At 51.6% G+C, this 15,530-nt stretch overlaps 1 protein-coding gene across 1 annotated transcript in view; it reads left to right on the top strand.

The window, feature by feature from the left end:
- The first annotated feature begins 5,540 nt into the window (after positions 1–5,540).
- The window catches only part of PLOD1 (procollagen-lysine,2-oxoglutarate 5-dioxygenase 1), a 29,486-nt gene continuing 19,496 nt past the window's right edge, over positions 5,541–15,530 (top strand). Inside the window, exons 1-3 of the mRNA XM_061382690.1 lie at positions 5,541–5,720; positions 14,190–14,281; positions 14,442–14,572. Coding sequence (XP_061238674.1) covers positions 5,645–5,720; positions 14,190–14,281; positions 14,442–14,572 — 299 coding nt within the window. The 5' untranslated portion in view covers positions 5,541–5,644. The remainder of the gene's footprint in view (positions 5,721–14,189; positions 14,282–14,441; positions 14,573–15,530) is intronic.

The following is a 15,530-nucleotide window of genomic DNA, read 5'->3' as shown; positions in this document are numbered from 1 at the left end:
CGAATCTTTTGCGACAGATGGAAAAGAGGCGAGTGGAGGAAGGGGAGAGAGCGAGCCCTACAGGAGGCGGGGCCACAGCGAGGAGGGGGCGGGCGCCGCCGGGGGATGGGCCACGGGTTCTTCAGCTCTGCCAAGTCCGAGAAAGAGTCTGATAGGGGCCTGTTGAAGACTGGAAGCTTCTAGCTCATGGAAAAAAAAAAGAAAAAAACCCACCGCGCTAGCCAAACCTAACACGTGTTGGGCCCCATCTGCTACTGATGGATTCAACAGCCCTAAGATTTTTTTTTTAATAATTTTAAAACTTTTTTCTGTAAAAGTGATCCTCACTGCAAAAATACTTAACTACAGTGCAGAATAGTACCCCGTCCCAAAAAAAAAGAAAGAAAAAGAAAAGAAAGTAACCATTGTCAATCAGATTTCCTAGGATATATTTTGTTGACACTTTTCCAGACCAGTCTGGCTGCATGTACAGTATATGGAACACAAACCAGTTCCAGGACACTCCATTTCTCTATCATACCAAGTCATCTTCTTTTTCTTTTAGATAAGTAACTTTTAATTATTTATTTATTTGGCATGTGTCAGCATGCGGCCTCTCTAGAGGGCTTAACTGCCCAAGGCACGTGGAATTTTCCCAGACCATGGATCGAAACCACGTTCCCTGCATTGGAAAAGAAAATGATAGTGGCTCAGTCCTGTATGATTCTTTGCCAGTCCATGAACTGTAGCCCACCAGGCCCCTCTGTCCGTGGAATTCTTCAGGCAAGAATACTGGAGTGGGTTGCCATTCTCTTCTCCAGGGGATCTTCCTGATCCAAGGATGGAACCCTGGTCTCCTGCTCTGCATTACTGTCTGAGCCACCAGGGAATTCTTAACCACTGGATCACCAGGGAAGGCCCCTGAGTCATCTTCTTGATGTCAGCTGTGAGTTTTCACTTATTAAATAACATACAACACTAAAGCTGCATGCTTTGAAAATGCTTTTCAATTGTGAATTATCAATGCAGAAGAGAAATTTTGTTTCTGGGGGAAAAAAATTCAATCTGAGCACAGGAGCAGACAAGGGGACGATTGTTTCTGTTTTACTTTCAGGACATTCCAAAGTCAGACAGTGTGCTTCCCAGTTGTTGAAAATTATATGGTCATTTGAGGTGGCTTCTTGTGAGCTGTGTGCAGATGCAGATGTGTTTGCTGAGTTCTAGGGCCAGCACCCTAAGAGAAGGCGACTCTCCAGGTGATCCTTCAGTATGCTCACCTTTTTTTTTTTTTTTAAGATCATTATCAAAACATACACACAGAATTCTTAACTCCCACAAGGATTTCACAAGCCCCACAGGACAGCTTCAAGAATGTGCAGGAATCCGTAACCTAAAGTTAGAGAGATAGAATCCATCCAACCAACTCAGCAAGGCAGAAGTACTTGGGAGGAACAGTGAAATGAGAGCAAAGGACTAAACCAGGCTTGATCCCACCTGTAAAATGGGAATGACCAGGGAACCTGCCTCTCAGATTTGTGAGGAATAAATAAGTTAATACAAGCAAAGCAAGCAAGGTGCAAGTCCACAGTACATGTAAACCCATGTAATTGTTTTTGCTATCACAAACATCTGTGTGATAGACATATAGCTTGGTCTACTTTTGAGATTGTTTCTAGGGGAGCAATTTCTGGAAGTAGATTTCTACGTCAAAGAGAAGGGTCATTGTTGGTGCTCTTAACTCCCTTGTCATTATTGTCGTTTAGTCGCTAAGTCGTATCCAACTCGACTCTTAGCCCACCAGGCTCCTCTATCCATGTGGTTTCCCAGGCAAGAATACTGGAGTGGGTTGCCATTTCCTCCAGGGAATCTTCCCCACTCAGGGATGGAATCCCCATCTCCTACATTGGCAGGTGAATTCTTTACCACTGAGCCACCAGGGAAGCCCCCCCCCTCTCTTAACTTCTTATCACTCTCAAACACCCCAGGGGAAGGAATCACAGGGTCAGCAATATAGCCATAACAAAGTCAGAAGGTCAGGAGAAAGGACCTTGGATTTCCCTGATGGTCCAGCGGTAAAGAATCTGCTGACCAGTGTAGGAAACATGGGTTTTATCCCTGGTCCAGAAGATCCTACATACTTTGGGGCAATGAAGCCAGTGAGTCACAACTACTGAAGCCTGAGGCTCTGGAGCCCATGCTCCACAACAAAAGAAGTCACTGCAATGAGAAGCCCATGGACCACAACAAAGAGTAGCCCCCTCTTGCTTCAACTAGAGAAAGCCAGCATGCAGCAACAAAGATCCAGCGCAGTTAAAAGTAAATTAAAAAAAAAAAAAGAGTGAGGACCCTGGCATGAGGCTACCTGGGTTTTGAATCTTGCTTGGCCTTGCCCCTTGCTAGCAAGTCAACTAACTTCCTTGGGCCTCGGTTTCTCCATCCATAAAATCGGGATCATAAGACAGCGCTGTATTTGTCTGAGACTTAAGCTGGACAAACAAGTTAAACATTTAGCATATTGCCTGGCTTAAAATATGTTTCCCAGTGGCTCAGCAGTAAAGAATCTGCCTGTGATGCAGGAGACACTGGTATGATCCCTGGATCAGGAAAGATCCCCTTGAGAGTGGCATGGCAACTCACTCCAGTATTCTTGCCTGGAGAATCTCATGGACAGAGGAGGCTGGAAGGGCTACAGTTCATGAGGTTGCAAAGAGTCAGACACAACTGACTGACTAACACACACACACACACACACACACAGACTCAAAAAATAACACTCATTATTTATTTATTTGGCTAGGAAACAGAAAACACACGTACATGATACAAAATTCAAAATATACAAAAGGGTGAAGCGTGGACTTTAAGTCTTCCTCTTTCCGGGAGCTCCAGCTAGTTAGTTCCTCTTCCTAGGTGGAACCACTGCTTCTTGTTCCTTGGATACTTTTCCAGAAACTCTATTCACTAACAAATATATAGACAGAGATCTATATTTTTTCCTTCACAGAAATTATAGCATATGATATACACTTGCATATTACTTTTTTCATTTACGAGAACAGCTTGGAAATTCTATTATTATTATTAAAGGGAGTGGAAGCCAGTGGGACTTAGCATATTACTTTTTTCATTTAAGGAAACAGCTTGGAAATTCTATTACTATTATTATTATTATTAAAAGGAGCAGGTACCAGTGGGACTAGCTGATGGCTGTGAAGGGGGTGGAGGCTGAGAATCGGCTGAAAACACAGAGAATAGCTGTTCACTGAGACTATCACACCTCCTCGGGTCAACAAAAGAAATGATAAAAATGGATAAAAGCAGAGAATGAAAGGGAGAAAAGCCTCTTGTGGCACCAGATCACCGTCCTCTAGCCCAGCTATCCTTTCTGTGAACGTGAACCTGAACGTGAACGTGAAGTCGCTCAGTCGTGTCTCTTTGCGTGACTCCTTGCGACTTTCTGTACCTTCTGTACCTTTCTGTACCTTCTGTATCCTTTCTGTACCTTCCCAGAAAAGCAGAGTCCTGTTCCTTTAAATGTGCACAACACGTGCAGCACGTACTGGGAGTAACATCTGGGTGGCTGCCACCCTTGGCTGCTTAAAGATACAGGCCTTCCTTTCCGATGACGCTTGGACCGAGTTCAAATTTCAGCAATTTAGTGAAGGGGGTTGTGGGGAGAGAAGAATGGATCGAAACTGGGGAAGTGGAGCAGGCTTTACCAGGGTGATCCTTTCTCCAGGGGAGGCCACCAGCCTCCAAGATTGATTTCCCCTACTGATTTGCAATGACTCTGGGAACCCCACTGCCCTAGGATTTTTTTCTGTCCAGAGTACATCACCATCATCGAGATTCTTCTTGAGCCCGAGCAAAAGGGAAGTTAGAGAAAAGTTGCCTCCCTTTCTGTGATCCCACGTCAGCTGTGTGACTTTGAGCAAGTTGCTCCACTTCTCTGAGCTCTGGTTTCCTCATTTCACAAACAGGGGCAATACTGCCCAAGTGGCAGGGCTCTGGGGAACGGGGCATGAGCCAGAGCTTTGAAAACTGAGCCAGTCAACACATGCTCCTTCTCTTCCCCTCTGCTTATCCTTCCATTTCCTCCTCGAAGGAGCTGGAATTTCAGCCTGCATCCTCCTGAATTCAAAAAACATCCGGTGGATCCTGGCATCAAGTCCTGTCCCCAGCTGCAGAAACTCCCCGCCATGGGTTCCCAGGTCCCATTTGGCTGGCAGAGGACCTGGTTGGCACGCATGCCTCCCTTCACTTGCCTTTTGACCTTGAGCTTGCTGCCGGGGCCCCTGGCCTTCATTTTTATCATCTTTACCACGAGTGAATCTCTGTACAATGAGATGATCTCCCAGGTTCCCAGGGACTGTGCCTACTTTCTAAAAGAACATGTTGGATTCCCTGGTAGTCCAGTCGCTAAGACAGAGCTCCTAATGAAGGTGCCCAGGTTCGATTCCTGGTTGGGGAACTAGATCCCACAGGCCACAGACAGAGTGCACATGCTGAAACTAGAGTGCGTGCTGCGAGAATGATCGTTGACGATCACATGTGCTGCAACTAAGACCTGGCGAGGTCAAATAAATAATACATAGATAAATAATGTGTTGACTTTGTTTGTATTGTACAAATAGTATATATTCATTGTAAAATGATTCTAAAAACAATGAAAAATATAAAAAAGAAAATAAAAACTACCTGGGAATAACATACACGTGTTCCCACAAGCTGGAAATTACGACAGTAAACGTTTGACTGCCATTTTCTTTCAGCATCATATCTGTAAGGATATATTTTTGCTGAGTGGGATCATAGTGTATATACTGCTTTCCCCTCATGACATTCTATCAGTGGTGTATTCCTCATGCTGAAGCAGTCCCACATGCTTGAAGCACTCACTTCTGTGAAAGACGGTAAACAATTTCATTCATTCATTCATTCAACAATGACCTCAGGGACAAGACCTTCCTAGGCTCAGAGGTTCCCTTTACCTCCCAGAGACAGGCAGAGTAAGTGAGCCCTCATTGTGGGTCGGAGATGCGCTTTCTACATGTCCGTCCAGCAGCCAGGAGGGTTCGCAAGGGTGTGGGTGCCTCGGAACACATTCCTGCGGGCCTCGCCTACTCCAGGCTCAGACCCTCACGCCCACTTTCGCTTTGAACAAGGACTAATGAAATCTGAAGGGCTGAGATGTACTGAGAGCTTATCACGGGGCTGTTCTAAGTGCCCCACTGATAACAATGTCACGAACCCGTGCAAGATCCAATGCATAGCGGCCATCGTAAACCCCACTTTTCAAGCGTGGAAACCGAGGCTCACATTGATCGTTACCATCAAGGCTTGGCGCAGGGTCCTAGGTATAGAAACTGTTGCCTCGCCCCGTCTCGCCTCCTTTTCCCGGTCGGAATGAAGCCCCGAGAGACGAGAAGGAGCAGAGCGGCGGCGGAAGGACCCGGGAGCCGCGGGAACAGGCCGCAGGGAGCTGCCTGGACTCGGAGAGACAGCGGGTACGGGCTAGTCTGCAGGAAACCCTGCCCCCAGGCCGCGCGGCGAGACACCGCCCCCGGGGCGGGCCCAGTGCGTGGCAGGGGGATCGCCTACCCCATCGCGAAGTTTCCAGCCTGCGAGCGCCGCTGGACCGGCTGGACGTTCCCAGACCCCAACCATGCGGCTCCTGCTGCTCCTGGCCCCGTTGGGCTGGTTGCTTCTAGCCGAAACGAAGGGTGACGCCAAGCCGGAGGGTGAGGGCTCTGGGCTGGGGAGGTGGGGTGCGGGAGGGAGGCATTAGGGGCTGGAGCGGGAGGATGGGGGCAGGAGGGCTGGTCTAGGGGCTGCCTCCGTTAGGAGCGGTCTGTAGGGAAGTCCTGGGCTTCCGAGGGTTTCTGGGTTCAGGCTGCTGGTTCCCTGACTCGCTGGTGACTTGGACAAGTCACTTCCCCTCTTAGGGTTGTGGTTCCCACTTTCATGCCGCTGGAGGGGAAGAATGGCCGAAGTCCAGACGTTCAGTACCCGAAGGGTCAAATAATAATAGCCCTCATAATAATAAGAACAGTAGCTACCATGTATGGAGCACTGGCCACGGGTCAGACATCAGTTAAGCCGATCCCAAGCTGAAGCCCATCCTTCTATTATTCCCATTTTCCAGCTGGGCAAACTGAGGCTCTAGAGTTGACTCACTTGCCCAAGGTCATTCTGCTTGTGGACTTTGGAACCTGGATTCACACCTAGGACTCACAACCATGGAGTGAGGGGCCCCTGGGCAGGGTTGGGGGTGGAAGGGGTGGCTCAAATGCCAGAACCGTTGGTACTTGCCTGTGTCCTCTGTGGTTTGCTCTGCCCCTGCCAGGTGGGTCTTAACTCTGTCTGGGTTGCCCATGAGGAAACTGGGGCCCAGACAGGTGCAGTGACTGCCCAGGGAGGTCCAGCCTTGGAGTGGTAGGTCTCAGATCTGCTGGATTCCAGGTCTAGTGCTCCTACAAAAGGCAGATTGGATTTCAAGGTGTCCCACCATCCCAAGTGGGTGCTACGCTCCTCCTCAGCTCTACCTGGACCACCTGCCCAGTGAGCATCTGAGAGCCCCCAGGAGGACACTGAAGGCTGTGGAGGCAAGCCCAGCGAAGCAGAGCCAGACTGGCCACAGCCTCCATCATCCCTGTTCTCCTTGGTCCACCCTCCAAGAGAACCTGCGAACACAGGATGGTAGTTTAGCAGACTTGGGCCAGGAGAAGGGGTGGGAACCACCGTTTCTTGACTACTTCCTTTGTGTCAGGGTCTGCCCAAGGCTGCATGTCTCCCATGGGGAAGCAGTGTTGCTTCATCTCCGTGAAGCTTGGTGTTCTAGCCTGCAAAACAGGAGTGAACATACCTCAGTCCCAGAGCTCGAACAGGGATTCCATGGGTTGAGCCCTGTTGGGGAGAGTTCAGCTCAATGCCCAGGCCATCAAGGCATTTTCTTTCTTGTGCCCAGTGCTACTTTGTGGAGTACCCAGGACAGTAAGACCCATCAAAAAATCCGGTGAGGGCGGTGCTAAGCACAGGGCTGGGCTGGTGGTATGTGCAAAGGGCCTGTGGCCGGGGTCTAATTGCTGGCCTTTTTACCCCGAGTCTCTCTTCCTTCTGCTTCTACTGATGTAGGCTCCCTCCACTTCAGACCATCCCAGGAGAGAAACCCCAGCCACCTATGATGAAGCCCAGGGGGGTGAGTTGGAGAGACCAAATTGAGGACAAGGCCCCAGCAGGAGATGAGAGGGGGCAGAGTAGGTGCAAGGCAGCCTCCACAGAGTGTGAAGGATTCTGGGTGTTGCTGAGATAATCCAGGTAAAGCACCTGGTAGATAAGCAGGTCCCCAGACATGTGGCCAACATCAGGCTGCTCTCAAGTGGCTGCCCTGTGATTCCCTTGCTCCATTCAGACCTTTTTGATAGCGTAAGTAATCATTGGGCCCATTTTGCAGTTGGAAAGACTGAGTTCCCTAAAAGGTTAGACCCCTGGTCTCAGGTTGCCGCAGCTGGTTGGAGGTGGCGTCATTGACTGCAACTCAGACCTTCTGCTTGATCCTGCTGACCCCTACTTTTGGCTAGAGGGGTGTCCTTGTTGGGAGATGCTGCTAGGAGGAGTCTCTCCAGCTCTCCCAGACCCAGCTGGTTGAGACCCCTCAGTCTGCTGGCTAAGAAGACAGCGGAGGATGGAAGTTTTTTCTCTAGGCCTTGCTCAAGCTGCCTACTGGCATCCCGTCGAGGCCAGCTCCTTCCTTCCCCTGGCTGGGCGGGGACACCCAGCCCAGCACCAGGTGGCCAAGATGGTGCAGCTGCAGAGGAAAGTTCCATGGGGCAGGCGCAGGCACTGGGCCAGATGTCCCTTGGGGGTCCAGCGAGGCCTGAAGTGGGGCCAGGAACTTGCTGTTTGGGGCTTGGGCGGTAGGGTGGAGATTCTCTCAAGAGCTTGTCCACCCTTCAAACACCCAAGGATTCGACACAGGGAGGGAAAGATGGATGGTTCTCACTTTCAGGGTGCTCCCAATCTGAGGCGGGAAGACACAGAGCTCCTCACTGCAGTGGACACCCAATCTGGTGGGGGATACAGAGCCCTCTGTGCCTGAGGGAAGAGACATTGCCCCCTCCTGGGGGAGCCCCCAGACTGATGGGGGGACCAGAAAAGGCTTTCAATAAAGCAGGATCCAAACAAGCAAATTTGCACATAGCTGAGGGAGCAGGAGAGTCCCCAGAGGCAGCCCTGTCCTTTCTGCCTTTTTTCCCTCTCCCTTCTTCCCGGGCTCACGCCTTTCCCTGCAGGCCTTCATCTGGCCACGGAGAAGGGAGGACAAGCCTGAGCCCCGTAGTCTGAGGCTCCAGGATTACCAGCTAGGCTCGGGTGGGAGCTTCAAGCCCTGCTGTGGAACAGTGGGAAATGGAGAAGCAGGCAGACCCAGCTGGTTGGTGTGTGTGTGTGTGTGTTGGGAGAGGGGAGTCTGAGGAGACCTAAGGGTGTGAGTGGGAGGCCATACCTCTGGGGAGAGGCAGGGTTGGCTCTGGCCCTGGGAATCCCCATTTCCCGGCTCTGCTTCCGTTCCAGCCTCAGGTGGGCGTTGGGGACGGGGGAGGAGTTTTCATTCATTTCCACCTCCCTAGGGAGCAGACCGGGTGTGTCCTGACCACACCTTGAAATCCAAGACACACAGACCGTCTGCCCCCTTGCCTGGGCTGGCATTGCTTGGGGCGAGGAGTTGGCATACCATGGAGCACAGCTGAACTGGCCTGAATCCTCAGCCTTCTCTTAGGATCCCAGAGAGATGTCTGCACTCCTGCAAGCCCCTGGCTCAGCCTTTCCGGTCATTCTTGCTCTCAGGAAGGCAGCTCCCCTCCATCCTGGTCCCCCCAGCACAGCTCCCTCTGTTAGGGGAGGTTCCCTATGACAAAAACTCCTGGGACTCCCCAGCCAAGCTCATTCAATCCTCACAAGAGTCTCTGGAGGAAGGTGATTTTTTTTCCTGGCTGCGCTGTACAGCTTGCAAGATCTTAGTTCTGTGACCAGGGATTGAACTTGGACCTTCAGCAGTGAAAGCGAAGAGTTCTAACCATTGCTGGACTGCCGAGGAAATTCCCTGATACTATTGTTACTACTCCCATTTTGCAGATAGGAAAACAGAGGCGCAGAGAGTTTAAGTTACTCTCCCAGCAGTCTGTCTTTCGCAGTTTGCCACTCCGCTCTGCTGTCTGGTTTATCTCTGCTGACCCTGGATCATGGGTCATCATCTTTCCAGGGAAACCACTGCTGGACTTGGAGCAGCAGGTCAAGGGGACCGAGAGCCCTGGATGGCCGGCCTCACGTGGGCCTTGGCCTCAGCCCGTGGCAGCTGGCTGGACCAGACAGCAAGCAGGTGGGCGGGTCCCTGGTGTTCATGGATGGCAAATCCTCCACGTTGTTACCCTGTGAGCTGCCCAGAGCTCTGGCTGCGCGGTGAATTGGTAAGAGACCTTACCGCGTGACTGGAGCCGGGTGCCCATGCTGGGGAGGCCTGAGAGAAGGCGGCTGGAAAGGCTGGATTCAGCCGGCAGCTGGGATTCCCAGCATTCCAGGATCTTGGACAGGGAGGTGAAGGGCATGGACGTGTGGGATTCCAGCTCATTCCTGTCCTATACTTCAAGGTTCTGTGATCTTGGGCAGGTTATGTAGCTTCTCTGTGCCTCAGTTTCTTCACCTATAAGAAGGAGAGTAGAAATATCACCTATCACATAGGATGGTTTTTTAAAAAATTATTTAATTGGCTGTGCTGGATCTTCATGGCTGCCTGTAGGCTTTTCTCTAGTTGCGGCGAGTGGGCTTCTCCTTGCGGTAGCTTCTCTCGTCATGGAGCACAGGCCCTGGAGTGCAGGCTCAGTAGTTCTGGTGCACGGGCTTAGTTGCCTTGCAGCAGGAGAGATCTTCCCAGACCAAGATCAAACCTGTGTCCCCAGCATTGGCAGGAGGATTCTTAACCACTGGACCACCAGAAAAGTCCCCGCTTAAGATGTTGATGGTTAAGTTCGGTAACAGATGTGACACGCCTCAGGCAGTTCGTGGTATTGAGTCAAGGCTCAGCTGGTGCTAGTGCCTACTAGTCACTTCCCACAGGGCTCCGAAGGCCACACTCTGCACATCAGGCCCAAGTCACACTCAGTCCCAGCCTTGGAGACGGGGAGGGGCACCGAGGAAATAGACATGTTGGGCTCAGCATGACAAAGGGAGGGTGAGCAGGTTTGTACTGGTACAGCACCTGCTGGGCATACTGAGACTGCTTGAGCTGAGGACCGATGGATAAGGGGATGAGATTGAGAAGGGCTTCCTGGAGGTGGTCTGGGGAAGGAGCAAGTTTTGCAGGCAGGACAAAAGAATAGGGTGTTGGTTGGATTCATCAGGGCAGTTTCCTGGGGATGTTGAGAGCTGGTGCCAGGGTCCCTTAGGGCAGGAGCCTGCCTTGAGTTCTCTTGCTGTGAACCACCTCCCAAGCCCCTGCACGGGAGCCTAGAGTCAGAGGACCAGGGGATGGGTGGTCCTATCCAGTCCATCCTACAAGAAATCAACCCTGAATATTCATTGGAAGGACTGATGCTGAGGCTAAAATGCCTATACTTGGCTACTTGATGTGAAGAGCCGACTCATTAGAAAAGACCTTGATGCTGGGAAAGATTGAAGGCAAGAGGAGGAGGGGAACGACAGAGGATGAGATGGTTGGATGGCATCACTGATTCAATGGACAAGAGTTTGAGCAAACTCTGGGAAATGGTAAAGGAGAGAGAATCCTGGCCTACTGCAGTCCATGGGGTCACAGAGAGTCGGACACAACTGAGCAACTGAACAACATCAGCCTCCCAGGCCCTGCATTGGAGCCTAGAGTCAGAAGACCAGGGGATGGGTGGAACCAGAGGTTTCTAAATATGGCTGACATCAGAAATCACCAGGGAAGTGGAGGATGAATCCAATCCAGCCTCCTGGCTCCATCTCAGATTGCTGGTCCTGGGACCCAGGAGTGTAGATTTCACAACCTCCTTTGTGATGCTAATATGCAGGCAAGTTTGGGACCCCCTGTATTGGGCGATCATGGCCAGGAGAGTGGACATTGTGTTGCCCAAGGAGTATAGAATTTGTAAGGTCCCCTTGCAAGACCCTGGCAAGGAAAACTGAGCAGAGACAGGCTGGGCAGGTGGAAGGGGGCATATGGGGAGGGCCTGGCTGGACCGTCTCTTTAGATGGAGACGGATGCCTGACCACAATCCAGGCCTGAGCAGGACATGCAGAGTTAAGATAGGGGCCTTTAGAGCCCGATGTCTGCGTCCACATCATTGTGCTGCCTTGGGCAGGTTACTGTGTCTGAGTCTTCCCCCCGCCCCTCCTCCTGCCGCCTGACTTCAGGAGCCCTTGCCAGTAGAGAATCCAGAATCTCACATAGATGCACACACTGGCTTTTTCCATCCATGAAATGTGACACTCTTCCTGTCCCCAGCAGTCCCTGCTGTCGACCAGAAGGCCTGAGAGCTGAGGCTTTGGCTCTCCTTGCCTGGGGGCAGAATTAACCATCCAGAGGGGTTGAGGGGAATCCTTCCCCTGAGTGTGAGCCACACCCCTCTTCTCTGGACCCCAGGGTCAGATGGTGAGGCCTCCCCTCTGCACACCTGCCTAATGAGTCCACCCTTTTCTGTCCCAGGTCTCTGGACCCACCATCAGTGGATTCTTGCCAATCTTGGCCCGGCTGCCTGGCGCCAACCCCCTGCTCTGGGACCAGCTGCCTGGTCCCAGAGCAGGGGGCTCAGCCGGCTTTGCCCCTTTGTTCTTTTAGCCCAGGCTCCTCCTGACTTCTTGGGGAGGTCAGGGTGAGAGGGCCTGACCTACCTGTGCTGGCCTGGCCACTTGGAGTGGCCATAAAAGTGCTAGGTCCTGGACCCCAGGGAAACAAGACTCACCCAGCGAATCAATGATGAGTGCTGCAGATGATGGAGTCCTGCCTCTGAGGGCAGGAGAGAGGTCAAGAGAAATCCAAGAAGGCTTCATAGACGTGGAGGTAGCGAAGAAGTGTCACTGGCCCTGAGACCGGGAGGAAGGTTAGAGAAAGGGCAGAGAGAGAAAGCCCTGGCAGGAGGGAGGTGCCCAGCAAGGTGAGGAGCAGGGCCTGCTTGGTGGAGGGAATGAGGATGTCAAAGGCCAGTGGGCAGGGACCCTGAATGCCAGAGCAAGGCGTTTGCCTCTCAGTGATCAGCACCAAGAGTAGCTCTTAGTGTGTGCCAGCATTCCAACAAGGATATTCCAGGCCTGGAAGTGAAATGAGCTTCCCTGGTGGCTCAGACGGTAAAGAATCCGCCTGCAATGCAGGAGACCTGGGTTTGATCCCTGGGTTGGAAAGATCCCCTGGAGGAGGGCATGGTAACCCACTCCAGTATTCTTGCCTGGAGAATCCCTATGGACAGAGGGGTCTAGGCTATAGTCCATGGGGTCACAAAGAGTCAGACATGACTGAGCGTGTGAAAGTGAAAAAGCGCTCATGACTGAGCACAGAAAGTGAAAAATGTGAAAGCGTTGGTCACTCAGTTGTGTCTGACTCTTTGGGTCCCCATGGACTGTGGCCCGCCAGGTTCCTCCGTCCATAAAGAATTCTCCAGTCAAGAATACTGGAGTGGGTAGCCATTCCCTTCTCCAGGGGATCTTTGCAACTCAGGGATTGAACCCAGGTCTCCTGTATTGCAGGTGGATTCTTTACTGTCTGAACCACCAGAGCCTGATCTCATTTAATTAGTCTAGCAGCCCTGGGAAGCAGGTATGGTTATTACCCCTGTTTTACAAGGGGGAAACTGCAGCTCAGAAGGTTAAGGACTCGCCCAGGCTCACGCAGTTGGTAAGGAAAAGAGCCAGGAGCCTAGCCAAGCCAGCTACAGAGTTTTTTTTTCCCCAACCATAGATTCAACCTGGGCCTCAGCAGTGAAAGCCCAGACTCCTAACCACTAGTACACCAGGGAACTCCCAGAGCCTTTACTTCCCAGAGAATGCAGTCTCAAAGTATGGTCTGGGAATGGTTTGTCCAGGGCTCCCAGAGACGGCATGTGGGAGAGTTTCCAGGAGGTTCTGTTGTAGAGATAAAGCCACCCTGCAGAGTCCAGAGTGGTTCCTTGTTAAAAAGGTAGCATAAGCAAGTTCATTTATATCACTTTTTAGATTCCACATATGAGGAATGCCATAGAATATTTTTCCTTCTTTGTCTGACTTACTTCAGAAAGAGACTCACAGACTTAGAGAACGAACTTACAGTTGCTGGGGGTAAGGATGGGAGGAAGGGATAGGGAGTTTGGGATGGACATATACCCACTGCTCTATTTAAAACGGATAACAAACAAGGACCTACTGTATAGCACAGGGAACTCTGTTCAGTGTTGTGTGGCAGCCTGGGGGAGAGGAATCTGGGGGAGAATGGATATGTTGGCTGAGTCCCTTTGCTGTCCACCTGAAACTATCACAACCTTGTTCATCAATTATGTGCTCAGTCATGCCTGACTCTTTGCGGCCCCATGGCCTGTAGCTTGCCAGGCTCCTCTGCCCATGGAATTTTCCAGGCAAGAATACTGGAATGGGGTGCAATTTCCTATTCCAGGATAATTGGTTATACTCCAATATAAAATTTTAAAAAGTGTTTTTTTTTTTTTAAAAAGGTAGCATAGCCACTCTTGGCCAAAGGCCAGGATTTCAAGTGAATTTCTACTGCAGGCCAACTCTTCTTGGTTCTCATGGTGTTGGGAGAATCCAAGGCCAAGTGAGGCTCAACACAAAAATGTGTTGAGATCAGTTAGCAATGTCTGCCCTGAGTGCAGGCAGGGAGAGTGGAGGTTGTTCCCAGGCTGATGTCTGATAGTGGCCAGAGAGGTCCTCCTGGTGTCCAACACTCAGAGCGAATCCTTTCCTCTGCCCCCAAATCCAGAGACCCAGTCCCACAATGCAAGGTGCAGACGCCTCTGCCCTGGGCGCTTCCTGCCATGTTGGTCAGTCACCAGATGGATGGAGACCCAGGTCATGTCCCACCTCTGACATTAACCTGAGGAGTGATCTTAGCTGTGCCCCTTCCTCCCTGGGCCCTTGTCTGTGATGGGTTGATGTGAAGATACATCCCGTGAGATTTGACACATCCCTTTGGGCACAGTTACCCACTTCTGACGTCACCTCTCTTCATCCTCCGTTCCCTTCTCTGTCCCTAGACAACCTTTTGGTCCTCACTGTGGCTACGAAGGAGACCGAGGGGTTCCGACGCTTTAAACGCTCAGCTCAGTTCTTCAACTACAAGATCCAGGTAGGGGGCTCCCTGGGTGGGGGCAGAGACAGCCAAGGGGAGGTGCTGGACAGATAGAAGTCAAGATGCTCGGTCTGTCAGATGCCCAGGTGGGGCTGGAAATTGAGCTGGCCAGGTTTCTCTTTAGCAAAAGCCCATGTTAAGGGGCCTGTCTCTGCAGGCGCTGGGGCTGGGGGAGGACTGGCCTGGGGAGGCGATGTTGGCAGGCGGAGGGCTGAAGGTCCGGCTATTGAAGAAAGCCCTGGAGAAGCACGCCGACAAGGAGAACCTGGTCATTCTCTTCACAGACAGGTAGGCATCTGAGAGGTAGAAGAATATTCTAGAATGAGGCCCTGCCGGGACATCAGGGATGAGGTGGGGATTACTCTAGCTAGGGTTGCCTACAGTTCTAAGGGATCTATGCACCCCAGAAAAGACCCATTTCCACTCTTGGTGAAAAGATGGGTGGGGGGACTTGCCCAGGTATGGTGAGCTATGCTTCTTTTAATGTATATATAGTATATATAATTTTATATATTTGTTTTTGGTTGCACTGGGTCTTCATTGCTGTTGCAAGCTTTTCTCTAGTTGTGATGAGCAGGGGCTACTCCCTGGTTGCATTTCACGGGGCTTCTCATTACGGTGGCTTCTCTTGTTGCTGAGCACGGGCTCTCGGGCTCTCGGGCTTCAGTAGTCGTGGTGTACGGGGCTCAGTTTTCTCTTTGGGCTCGGTAGTTTTGGCTCCTGGGCTCTAGCACAGGCTCAGTAGTTGTGGCATATGGACTTAGTTGCCCTGTCGCATGTGGAATCTTCCCAGACCAGGGATCGAACCTGTGTCTCCTGCAGGTGGATTCTTTACCACTGAGCCATCAGGGAAGCCCGCTGAGCTATGCTTTGAGTGTGAAATGGTCACAGATTATGGGGACCATGTCTCTGCCCAGGGAGGGGGTGGAAACTTGATGGGCAGGGTCAAAGGTAACAGAGCTGATCTATTTACTAGATGTGGCCCAGGGCAGGCGTGGGAGGAGGAAAGTGTTAGTCGCTCAGTCGTGTCTGACTCTGCAACCCCGTGGCCTATAGCCCACCAGGCTCCTCTGTGCATGGGATTCTCCAGGCAAAGATACTGGAGTGGGTAGCCATTCCCTTTTCCAGGGGATCTTCCTGACCTGGGGATCGAACCTGGGACTCCTGCACTGCAGGCAGATTCTTTACCATCTGAGCCACCAGGGAAGCCTGGGCTCCTCCTGCCTGTGCCCTTCTGAGCCCCTGC

The sequence above is a fragment of the Bos javanicus genome, chromosome 16 (assembly GCF_032452875.1).
Source record: "Bos javanicus breed banteng chromosome 16, ARS-OSU_banteng_1.0, whole genome shotgun sequence".
Classification (NCBI taxonomy): domain Eukaryota; kingdom Metazoa; phylum Chordata; class Mammalia; order Artiodactyla; family Bovidae; genus Bos; species Bos javanicus.
The sequence above is the reverse complement of the archived record's forward strand: the minus strand, read 5'-3'. Positions and strand labels throughout refer to the sequence as shown.